We start from the raw sequence: 12,752 nt of genomic DNA, 5'->3' as shown, positions 1-12,752 counted from the left end.
TGTGTGTGTGTGTGTGTGTGTGTGTGTGTGTGTGTGTGACAGAGAGAGAGAGAGAGAGAGAGAGAGAGAGAAAGCCTTTTTATGGGATGATCTCATTGTAAGATTTAAATTCAATATATTTAGACTGGTTGACTGAATTGGATCTTGTGTGTGTGTGTGTGTGTGTGTGTGTGTGTTTGTGTGACAGAGAGAGAGAGAGAGAGAGAGAGAGAGAGAGAGAGAGACCCTCTTTAGGGCAGCATCTCATTGTTGGAAAAAAATATAATATATTCAGACTGGTTGACTGGCATAGACCCTCCGTGTGTCTCTCTCTCTGTGCATTTGTGTATACATATTTGATTTTGTGTGTATCTGTTGGCTGTTCCTTCTTGTTTTTTAAATTTATTTTTATTTCTTTAATTTTTTTTTCACAGGTGAACAACAATTAGTTTTGAGGGAACTTAACCATGTTCTGTTTTTTTTTTCAGCTTGTCATCTTACTTTTCCAGTATTTTCACTTAAGTTATTACTATTCTGCTCAATCATAGTATTTGTTCTAAATCATTGTTATTATGCTATATTGTAGTATTTCTGCTAAATCATACTATTTCTACTATATTATATTTTTCTTTCTAAATATAGCATTTCTGCTATATAATTGTATTTCTGCTATGTTATAATATTTGTGCTAAACCAGAGTATTTGTGCTGAAACATAGTATTGATTTAAAATTACAATATTCATAGTTCATCACAGTGTCTCTGGTAAATCACAGTATTTCTGCTCTGTTGTACTATTTTTCTAAATCATAGTGTTTCTGTAATGCTTAAGTATTTTTGGCTAAATATATTCTTTCTGTTATCTTATACTATTTCTCCTAAATTCTTGTATTTTTGAGAAGTTATCATGTTTCTGGTAAGTTACAATATTTCTGCTAAGTTCTGCTATGCTATTGTATTTCTGCCAAGTATTATGTCTTTCCTCTAAGATATTGCGGTTCTGCTAAGTTATTCCATTTTAGCAAAGTTCCTTTGCTTCTGCAAAGTTTTTACAATTTCTGCAACTTTTCACCCTTTTCAGCTAGTTTTTGCAGACAGCTTCAGCTTTAAAGCATCCACACTGCATTTTCGCAGGAAATGCAAATTTTTCTAGTTGTGTGGATGCCCTTGAGGGCATCCACACTATTGAGATCCTGTTTCTCTTTATTCTTTATTATTCCTCTAGTTGCTTCCGTACGTTTTTTGCCGTTTAACCACTCCCTCAGTTTTCAGCCGATTTTCTCCGTTCAAACTCTAAACTGTTCTGCTCTTTCTGCTAATGCCAGCTATGACTTTTGGTGTTTATTGCTATTATACTTTTTAAAATATTACACTTTTTTCCTTTAATTTGTCCCATTGAAATGAATGGAAAACTTCCACAATTCTACTAAAACTTGCTTGTTTTTGAAACTTAACTACTGCCTCATACTTTCACCTAGAAACTCCATTCAAACTTTAAAATGTTCTCAAATTATTGGGCTATTCCTGTATGATTCAGCTTTTTCAGATCTTCTACCGTTTTAATCTTATCCCTCTTTAAGTCTTCAGTTGCAAAATTGTGATTTTTCACAAAATACATGCGTTGCTATGGTTGCTATGCAATTAACTCAGAGTGCGCACTCGTCCGTTCTGAATTTTCTCTTCATGTCTGAACAACTTCTTGCTACTCGCTCAATTTCCACTCAACTTCCACAAATTATACATCAAAACGTAGGTATTTTTGCTGGCTTTCAGAAAATGTCACTATCATTTTTGTGGGACTTATAGATTTTTTGCAAATCTCCTCAGAGTAACACAAAGTGTGAAAACTCTCCATAGAAACTCAATGGAGAGTTTGTTCAAAATCACCGCTGGATTTCTCTAATGAGAGGCATTTTCAAATTGTCATATCTCCTTAACGAAGCGAAGTTAAGACATAAGGCTTGTCCCCGTATATCTTCAGACACTCCTGACACTCACAATTCAAGAATTATTTTCTCACCTATTACCGTTCTCAGATGAGTTAGACTTGTTTGAGGGGTGGAAATCTGTCCCTCGCTCAGATTTCTTCAGATTTCAAACTCTGGAAATGAGGCACTTTTTTCTCTTGTCATATCTTTTTGATGGATTTCCACAGAGCCCTGAAAATTTCCATGACTGTTCACCAAAGCCTGCTGTTTCTTACGGTGAAAGAATGATTTTGATGCTCCATATAGATTTAGAGTTACAAAAGGTTGTTGGAGAGCAAGTCAAGGCAGTTTTTGCTTCGCCTCTACTCAGTTACAGTGTATTACAAGTCATATATCTTTAATAATTCATATTTTATCTCTGAATTATGAAGACCTGAAGATTCCCCCATCTCTTCTGAACAAAACAATGTCTGAATGACCGTTCTAGCCTCTACGGTTAGGAAATTATGGCCATTTGTTCGAGGGGAATCCTGAATATCAGAAATACACTGAAGAAAACTCACACCTCTCTCTGTGTCTGTGTGTGTAAGGGCTGACTACAGCAGGTGCAGCTAATTTAACTGACCTAGATATACCAAGCCCAGACTCTCAACAGCTCCTGTTCCCTTTACTCTCTGTGTATGTGTGTCTGTGTATCAATATTTCTCCTATGTTTAAGTATTACTCCTCAATCATAGTATTTCTGCTAAAGCAAAGTACTTCTACTACATCTTAGTACTTCTGCTAAATCATAGTATTTCTGCTAAATCATAGTATTTTTGCAAAATCATGGTTTTGGGGCCAAATCATAATATTTCCGTTATGTTATAGTATTACTACTAAGTGGAGGAATTTCTGTTATGTTATAGTATATGTGCTGAATATATTATATGTGCCAAATCATTGTATTTATTCCAAATTATAGTATTTATGCCAAATTACAGTATTTCTGCTAAAAAGCAGAAATAGTACCTTTTAGTAGAAATTTCTGCCAAAAGATAGTATTTATGTTAAAACATATTATTTCTGCTAAATCAGAGTATTCCTGCCAAATCATAGTATTTGTACTGAAACATAGTACTTCTGCCCAATCATAGTATTTGTACTAAATGATAGTACTTGTGCCAAATCATAGTATTTGTTGCACATCATAGTATTGGAACCAAAACATAGTATTTGTCCCAAAGCATCGTATTTGTATGGAGTAATAGTATTTCTTCTAAATCACAGTATTTCAATCAAATCTCAGTAGTTGTGTTAAAATGCAGTATCATTGCCAAATCATAGTATTTGTACCCAATCATAGTATTTTAGCCATGTCATCGTATTTGTGCCGAATCATGTTTTTTTTGCCAAATCGTGGTATTTGTGCCCAATTAATAATTCTGTTATGTTATAGTATTACTACTAAGTCGTAGAATATCTGTTATGTTATAGTGTATCTGCGGAATATAGTATGTGTGCCAAATCATAGTATTTATACCAAATCACAGTATTTGTGCTAAAACATAGTATTTCTGCCATATTGTGGTATTTGTGCAAGGACATTGAACTGTTATGTTATAGTATTACAACTAAGTCATAGTATTTCTGCGTTGTTATAGTATTTGTGCTAAAACGTAGTATCTCTGCCAAGTCATAGAATTACTGCAATTTCATAGTTTTTTTAGGAAATCTGTTATGTTATAGTATTACTACTAAGTCATAGTATTTCTGCCAAATCATAGTATTTGTGTGAATTTGTATACTGTAATATCACTGTATTATGTATTGGCTAAGTAGGGGGCTGACTGTTTACTAAGTGCATCAGTGTAAATAGGTCATCTCTTGTGTTGGAGTGCCCTCTTGTGGCGCCTTTTGGGTAGTGCCTTAGTAAACGTGAACCCTGTAAGAAGTGGTATCAGACTGATTTGTAGTGGAGGAATTTGTTGCCAGTTTTCTTAATCTTTAATCTGTATGCATGTTGTAATGCATACCCTGTTCTTAATCATAGAAACCACACCATATCAACTCTCCACATCCTCCTACTGTATGCCATACCTCCCTCTACCATCCATCTGACCGCCAATAAACTCCACCTGTGGTAATCTAATCCCTGGATGTCAGCCTCTCCTTCTGACCGAGGATAGTTACTATTGCAGCACCACCCAGCATTAAACTGACGTACACCATTCTGTACAATAGTATTTGTGCTAAAAAGTAGTATTTCTGCCAAATCATAGTATTACTGCTATTTCATACTATTTAAGCGAAATTACAGTGTTTCTGCAAAAACATTGCATTTCTGCTAAATCATAGTATTTCTGTAATCTTATAGTACTTGTACTCAATTATAGTATTTGTGACAAAGTTTAGTATTTGTACCAAAACATAGTATTACTGGTAACAGAAATTCTGCTGATTGAACTCTTTTCAGCAGATTTTTCAGAAATTTCACCTCTTTTCAGCCCAAATTCTGCTCATTCACCTCTTCTGCAAAATTTTCAGCCTTTTCACCTCTTATCAGCACAATTCTCAGCAGCTTCTGCTCATTTTAGCCGAATATTCAATCTCTCCACCTCTTCTTTGTGAGAATCAGTTTTGCTCAGTGCGCTAAATAGCCGCCCTTAGACCAGGAGGGCCAGGTTCGAATCCTGCTCAGGGCAGCATTTTTTTCAACTTTTTCAGCTTTTTTCAGCCGACATCTTCAGCGTTAAGGCATCCACACAGCATTTTCGCAGGAAATGCAAATTTTTCTAGTTATTATTATTATATATTCCGTACGTTTTTTGGCATCTAATTCCTTCAAAACCGTTCAACTTAGAAAAACCATTCAAACACCGTTAGATTCCTCTTCTTTTGGACATCACTGCTTCTATTTTTCTCATTTTTAACATTTATATTTTTAATTTTATTCAACTTTTTTCAACAAAAATTTCCCATGTATTTCAATGGAGAGACCCTTCAAATCCTCATTCAACTTATTCATTTTTAAACTCTTACTACTTCCACATACGTTGACATAGAGCCACCATTCAAACTTTAAAACGAAGCCAAGACATTCAACTATTCAACTTGTATTTATCTTTTCAATATCTATTATACTTTTTCTTCAGTTCCAGTTTAAGTTTCATGATGTTTTTTCAGCCGTTTCAGAGTTTATAATGGGTGTGTATGGGACGGAATGTTGGGGCTAGAGTGAGACAGCTCAACTGCTAGAGTGAGAGGAGCAAAAAAATTAATCTTAAAATCTTTTTTAAAACTGCTGCTGTGTGCACAGCGTTTGCTCTACGGCCATCATTTTACCCTCAAAACGTAGCCATCGTTGTCCTCTTTCATCCAATGTGTTTACTATTGTACTATGTGTTATGGTTCTTTCATAAATGTCACCAATGCACAGCCTCCTCCCTCCAACTCTTCCATAGACTCTAATGTTAAAATGGCTCAGAAGGTTCGTTTGAAAATCAGAAGAGCATGGTGTCTTTCCACTGTCACCACGTCCATATAATAAACTCCACAGGCATGAAAACTGAGAATTAAGTAGACTAGACATTGCTGTCGCTCACGGTGAAAGAATTTCGTCAATACGACTTGTACTTTTCATTTGGGAACGATTTGTTTCGGCCTGACTTTTCTGTTCATTTTAAGCAGCAAAAGTGAGGCGCATGTCTGTGTCCCTGTGTATGGAGCCATTGGGTGCAGTCACTATAGCAACCAGGCTCACACCTGCCTGCTTAACGAGCTCTGTCTGCCACTGTGCCAAGATTCATCTTAAACACTTCTCTTTCAACTGCTGCTGTGTCCACAGTGTTTGCTCTACAACCATCATTTTACCCTCAAAACGTCGCCATCGTTGTTCTCTTTCCAACACAATGTCTTTGAAAGCTCAGAAATGTAAACTTTTTAAACTGTGTGGATCCAAGTGGAGGGATCACATTTGAGTCATTCAGTGATTCAAAGAATATGAACTTTTAATATTCATTCAGATGTTTTCTGACTCTAAATGTTCTTTTCTCATTTCTTAGGTTTTTCTAATTTACATTTAAAACATTTTCAGCTATTTTCCAACTTCTTCTCTGTGGTTGTCAGTTTTTAGCAGTTCAGCACTTTTGTTTTCAGGTGCAAATTTCTGTATTTTTCATCTCATTCAACATTTGTAACTTAAAATTCAGCAATTAATTCATTTCAGTGCATACATTCAGATTCAAGCATTCACACTGCAGTTTCTTCAGAAAATGCACTTTCTAGTCTCTTTCTGTCTTTCTTTTTTTTAGTCTGTCTTACTTCCATTACCCCCAAACGGTCGTGGCAGATGCCCCCCCCTCCCTGAGCCTGGTTCTGCCAGAGATTTATTTCTGATAAAAGGCAGTATTTCCTCCCCACTGTTGCTCATAGAGGGGCGTTTAATTGTGGGGGGTTTTCTCTCTCTATTACTTCAGGGTCTCTACCTTAGATTATAAAGCCCTGTAACAGAACTCTTGTGATTTAGTGTTATATACACCAAATCACAAGGGGGTGGCTGTAGCTCGGGAGGTAGAGCAGGTACCCTACTGATCGGAAGGTTGGTGGTTCGATCCCTGGCTCCTCCAGGCTGCATGTTAAGTATCCTTGGGCAAGATACTAACCCCAAGTTACTTTCTGATGCATCTGTCAGTGTATGAATGTGTGTGACTGTAGTTAGAAAGTACTATGTATAAAGAAAGTGCTTGTGAGATTGGGTGAATGTGGTATGTTATATACAGTGCTTTGAGTACTCCGGGAGAGTAGAAAAGCGCTATATAAGAATCAGTCCATTTACCATATATGTGAATTTAATTAATTCATAACATATCGTTTTAACATATTAAAACAAAATATATGATTCACAGTTTAAATTTCATTTTCTGAAAAATATCCAACAGTGTATCTGTGAAAATGTGAAGCTATTGCCTTAAACACTATCTTCTATTAGCGTAAAAAAAAAAAACTGTGGATAAAAAAAATCCACACAAAACTGGCATTTCAGGCATTTTGAGAATTTACAGAATTTGGTGCCCAATATTTAATGTATTTGTTTTTTTGTTTTTTAAGTCATCCTTTTTACATCGCAGTTTTAAAATGACAAAACTGTAACCATAATTTGGACTGTACCATTAATCCCAGGGGAAAAGTATTCACAGTGCTTTACTTCCTCCATAATGTGTTATGTTACAGCCTTATTGTAAAATGGATTAAATTCATTTTTCAACTCAAAATTCTACACACAACATCCAATAACAACAAAGTGGAAAAAGTTTGCTTAAAATTCAGAAGTGTAATTCTTGCATGACACCGAAAACTGAGCTCAGTTGCACCCTGACACACACCTGTCTATATAAGGTCCCTTTGATGACAGTGCACGAAAGGTCAGAGGAATTGTCTGTAGATTTTCAAGACAGGATTGTATCAAGTCACAGAACTTGGGGTGGGGGTATAGAAAAATGTCTGCAGCACTGAAGATCCCAATCAGCACAGTGACCGCCATCATCCATAATAGGAAGATTTTGAAACACCGGGACTGTTAGCTACTTGGCCAGTCTGAGCAAGTTGGGATAGAAGGAGTATCATTTCTGCAGCACTTCACCGATCAAGCCTGTATGGTAGAGCAGCCAGACGGAAATCATTCCTCATGACAGCCTGCCTGGAGTTTGCTGGAACTCAACTGAAGGACCCACAGACCATGAAAAACAAAATTCTCTGGTCTCTCTTAAACAAAGATTTAACTTTTTGGCCTGAATCCCGTGTGTCATGGAAAGCAGGCACTGCTCACCACCTGGCTAATACCATCCCTACAGTGAAGCATTGTGGTGCGAGCATCAGCAGCAGAACTGGGAGATTAGTCAGGGTTGAGGAAAAAATGACAGCAGCAATCTACAGAGACATCCTTGATGACGGCCTCCTTCAAAGTGCTCTGGCTTTTGAAATGTGGCAAAGGTTCATCTTCAACAGGATAATAACCCTAAACACACAGCCAAGATAACAACAGTGGTAACAAGAAGGAATGGCTTCGGGACCACTCTGTGAATGTCTTTGAGTGGCCCAGCCAGAGCCCAAACCAACCTGATGGAGCTTGAAAGGTTCTGCAAAAAATGGGAGAAACTGCCCAACAACAGGTGTGCCAAGCTTGTAGCATCATACTCAGAAATACTTGAGTGCTGCCAAAGGTGCGTCAACAAAATGCTGATCAAAGGCTGTGAATACTTGTGTAAGCAAAAATGTTTTACTTTGTCATTATGGTATTTTGTGTGGAATTTTGTGTTTAAAAATGAATTTAATCCATTTTGGAATAAGGGTCTAACATGACAAAATGTCGAAGAGGTTAACCACTGTGAATACTTTCCGGATGATGTAGTTTGCAGCTGATGTCACATATCTGAAGATACAGTAATTTGTCAACCAGCCTACTGAATAAAAATAATAGAGGTAAACTGTTCAGCTATCCTTCCTATGATTACATTTTTGAAGCTTGTCTTTGAGGTGAGTTCTGAGATGTAATGTATGTGAGTATTATTTACAGACTGAAGCCATCAGCCAGTGTTATAGGAATGAATAGATCCACAGGTGACATAGGAGCTGTCATGGTTCAGCCCATCCACAAGCACAAACCACAGAAATACAAACTTCAGCTTGATTAAATGTGATGCTAACAAAGAATTGCAGTGTTATAGTAGCCATGACTGGTAGTTGTATAGCGCCTTTCTAATCATTCAAAGCACTTTTTACTACACGTCTCATTCCCCCAATCACACAGAAATTCATACAGTGGGTTTATCTATGCCTAAGCACTTTGTAGCATCCACACATACACTGCCATGGATGCATTAGGGCATGTGGACTCAGGAGTCAAGAGAACGATGCACTGACTTTCCTATAAGTAGATGACCCACTGTGGCATATCATGTTTCTCATTAAAACAAAGTAACTACAGACCATTTCATATACCTCCAACAGCTTCCTATCTGACACAGTTGGCTAATTTGGCTAATAGTGGCCATAGTGATGTTTTCTGCTTAAATTTATGAATGTTTATTTATAGTGAGCATCAGCATCAGCTTCCTTACAATATAAACAGTAAATTCATCTGAAAGACATTATGTGCAGTTAGCCTCAAGCCAAGTCCTGACGTCTCAATCTTCTCTCAGGATGGGTAACAAGTGTGACCCTTCGACTGATTAAAGGGCTATACCTCAGCTTCGGTTTGCAACAATCTAATAATCTAACAGATTATACTATACTTAGTTTCTAAGGTGGCTCTGAACACAGTGTAGGATGAGCAGAGATAATTCAACTACACTGAAAAAAACACATTGTCTTAGAGATAATTATGAGGTTTTACAGAATCAAAATAAAGCAGTGATAGTGCATCCAGTAGCAATTTATATCTCTCTACACAAGTGGATTTTTTTAACATGACATTTTTCATAACAAACACTTTAATTCACTATTATACTGAATTACATATATTGTGTAATGTATTGAAATGATAGGAACAGGATCTTCTAATATTCTCAAAATTCCAAGAATATCACAAAATAAGTTTTACATTTTTTATGCAAATAAAAAAAACATCCAAGAGATTTAGCTCTTTTTTATGAGGAAGGTATATGAGCAAAACATATTCTTTTAAGACATTTGTAAAATCATGGAAAATACTAGCCAAAAATGTCCTCCTGATAAAACTGAAAAGAATTAGAAACCGCTTCACAAGGAAGTAACCACTACCCTACTGCAGACTTTTGTCAGTATGAATGAAAAATGGTTATGATCTGAAATTGTATGCGTAATGAAAAATACTGCTAAATTACTCTTTCTCGTTTGGCTCTCGGCGAAGGCAGTTGCACTTTTCTCCTCTCCTCCTTCCCCTTATCTTCCCTGCTTAGCCTCTTGTGTCCTTGTCTTGTCTCGTGTGTATTACTTTCCCTGGAACACTCTCTCACAGTCTGTTCTCTAAAACCTAAAAGAGAATTATGGATTTGATCAACTGGTCTCTGAATGCTATTGACACCCTTTTCTCAACGAGAAGTCTGGGCTCGGGAGAGCCCGAGTGCCCTGGAGGGACTTTCCCTGCCGGATACACAATGGACGGGTGGCAGAAATGGAGGATCGTGTGCCTGGCGGGACTGTCGATCGAGGACGCTGAAGATATCTACCTATTCGGAACCATGATAACAGGGTTCTTGCTGATCGGAGCTGGCTTGGCCCTGGCTTATCGGAGAATTAAGAAAGCGGAACCAGCTGTTCAAACCCCCCCAAGGCTGCCCGCTGGGATTGAAACGATGGGACGAGGCGCGACTTCTCAGAATGGGCTCACTGAGTGCAGCATGGTTAAGACCTTGGAGAAGCTTACGGCTGCCGTGAATACTCAGAATAACACCTCTGAGCGTATACTGGATTACATCAAGGGGAAGTTCCCTCAGAATAACACCTCTGAGCGAAAGTTGGATTACATCGTGGAGCAGCTCACTGCAGTCGTGAGTTCTCAGAATCGGCTCTCTGAGCACAAGAATGACAAGACCACGGAGTGCAAGTTTGACAACATCATGGAGAAGCTCGCGGCTCTCCAACGGGAGAGTGAGAGACCAGTGTCGGAGTGTTAAAGAACAGCTTTAAAATTCTCATGAGTTGTTCGCATAAAAGAAAAATCAACAACATCAACATGATAATGCGGATATCCCCTCGGCGCCAGCTGTGGGCTCAAGGCTGGAGCCGAACAAAAACTCCCTGATAACGACTGTGTTTTGACTGTTCCTTCCCATTATAAGGCCACCTGGGTTGGCTGGTAGACTGTTTACTTAGCCTGGTAGGGCGAAGGACACTGTCTCAGCTGAACTATGGACACGCACACACATACACTTACACTGATAAGCACTCACTCATCCCCCTTCCCCTTCCAATGCCTTCGATGCTTGTTGCCTCCTGGGAACACGAGGCGGGTCTGGGCCCGCGCTGGAGAGACAGTGCAGTGGCAGGATGCCTGCTGTGTTGCCTGGGATTACTCCTCATCCCCTACCCAACCCTGTTGCTGGTCACGTGCTCTATAATGTTGTACTGTGGACATTTATGTGCTTTCTGTGCAGAGGAGTTTTTTTGTTTCCTGTTCTCATGCTGTCCTCCTATAGCCCAGCATGAGTAGAGGTCTCTTTTTTTCCTCTTGTACTTTCCCATTGTAGTGTACATTTCAGTGTTTTTTTTTCTGTAATGCAACCGTTCTCTGACTTTTATCCCCATGTGATGTCTGTGTTGTGTGTGTAAGGTCGGGGGGCGGGTTCATTCCACTGCAGGGCAACCTGCCACTGCATGTGGCAAATAAAATTTGAACTTGAACTTGAACTTGAAATTTAGCACCAGTGCGGAATTTGACAAACTTTTAGCTAGCCAGCTCTAGAATAGGCTTGGTACATTTGTTGTGGTGTTTTACTTCTTTTTGCCATTACACGTTAAAGGTGATGGTGTTGATTATTTAATGGAATATGTCATTCCCAACTATTTGTGTGCATGTCCAATTTGGACAAGTGAATAACATACACATCTATCAAAAAACAAACAAACAACAACAAAAATAATACTGAGGTGACACTTACTTTTCACCAAAAAATCTCCTCCAGAAGTCAGCAGCATCAGCTTTGGTAATCCTGAAAGTGTCTCCTTGGAATTGTCCTCCAGGGAAGATTGCCTTGATTTCTGCCAGCATATGACTGAAGATCAGAGACAGCTTGGTCAGGTTCCTCCTGCAGAGGCCAGAAAACAGGAAATAGTTAATGTAAAATTATAGCCTCACATGTTTGACAGACACCACATGGAAACTATTTGACCTGTACAAATATACTGTACATGTTCCTGACTTCTGATTTGTTGGCAATAGCTGGTCAAATCAGACATTTCGAACGCTCTCTTAGACCAACATATGCTAGAACACAGTTTATAGATAATTTAATGTTGGATTTCCTTTAAAAATGTTAACTATAATATGAACTACATGAGCACATTAGAAAACAAACTGGCTTAAATAACGACTACAGAAGGATCTCTGTGCTATATCACACAACATATCACATCTATCACACACTAGATAAAACTGAACTTAAAAAAAACCCAGACATATTATAACACTTAAGGATGTGAGGGCATAGGATGTGAGAACACATTTTTCTCAGGGTTAGGGATCTCATGATCTGATAATGATAAATGTGACAAATGCAGAGCCAGTGTCAAGTTTTATTTTGCAGTTATTTCTGCAGCCTAAAATCCAATAGCATATTGCCACTTATTTTCTGAGTGTACAAAAAGGGTGATAATGTTAGTGCTTTGTAAAAGGAAAGTAAATTTGTTCTTATTCACAAAAACTAACCAGTATAGACAGGTACATTTCCTTCTTTTGAATGCAAAAACCAGACAATCATAAATGTGACATAGAAAGATTCATCAGTCAAATAAACCACTGACTTGTTGATCCGGACGACCCTCTATGGAATGGATTCATATCATTTGTTTTTGAATTACTGCATATGGACACTATCTACACATTGCAACAAGTTTTTACACTTCCCAGGATGACTTAGAGCAAAGAAAACCTATGTGTGAGAAGCTGCTTCTTCAACAGAAAGATTGCACACTGTCACTTTGTTGCCTGCTACTATTACTTCCTATTAGACCCTGGTTAAAACCAACAGATGGCATAGCTATACTTTCAACTTTCAAATGGTCATAACCCCAAATGTCAATCAAAGAAAATCCTGTTTATTTGAACAATTATATTTGACGTTATATTCCATCTTTGCTATGAGGAAGGGCAAAAATGAAACTTCGTAAC

General features: G+C 37.9%; 2 protein-coding genes across 4 annotated transcripts in view; one reads left to right on the top strand and one right to left on the bottom strand.

The window, feature by feature from the left end:
- cblb (Cbl proto-oncogene B, E3 ubiquitin protein ligase) overlaps nt 1-12,752 on the bottom strand; it is a 130,976-nt gene that overhangs the window by 105,954 nt on the left and 12,270 nt on the right. For all 3 annotated transcript variants that reach the window (XM_084941608.1, XM_084941607.1, XM_084941606.1), the window contains one exon: nt 11,524-11,670. In XM_084941608.1, the coding sequence (XP_084797734.1) occupies nt 11,524-11,670 (147 nt within the window). The remainder of the gene's footprint in view (nt 1-11,523; nt 11,671-12,752) is intronic.
- Nucleotides 9,749-11,419, top strand: LOC146378689 (uncharacterized). The gene has a single exon (XM_084941609.1). The coding sequence runs from the start codon at nt 9,910-9,912 to the stop codon at nt 10,537-10,539; it is 630 nt and encodes a 209-aa protein (XP_084797735.1). The 5' UTR covers nt 9,749-9,909; the 3' UTR covers nt 10,540-11,419.

This window comes from Perissodus microlepis, chromosome 10 (assembly GCF_051167445.1).
Source record: "Perissodus microlepis isolate ML-2025 ecotype Zambia chromosome 10, ASM5116744v1, whole genome shotgun sequence".
Lineage (NCBI taxonomy): Eukaryota > Metazoa > Chordata > Actinopteri > Cichliformes > Cichlidae > Perissodus > Perissodus microlepis.
This window is presented reverse-complemented; position numbering and strand designations above follow the sequence as displayed.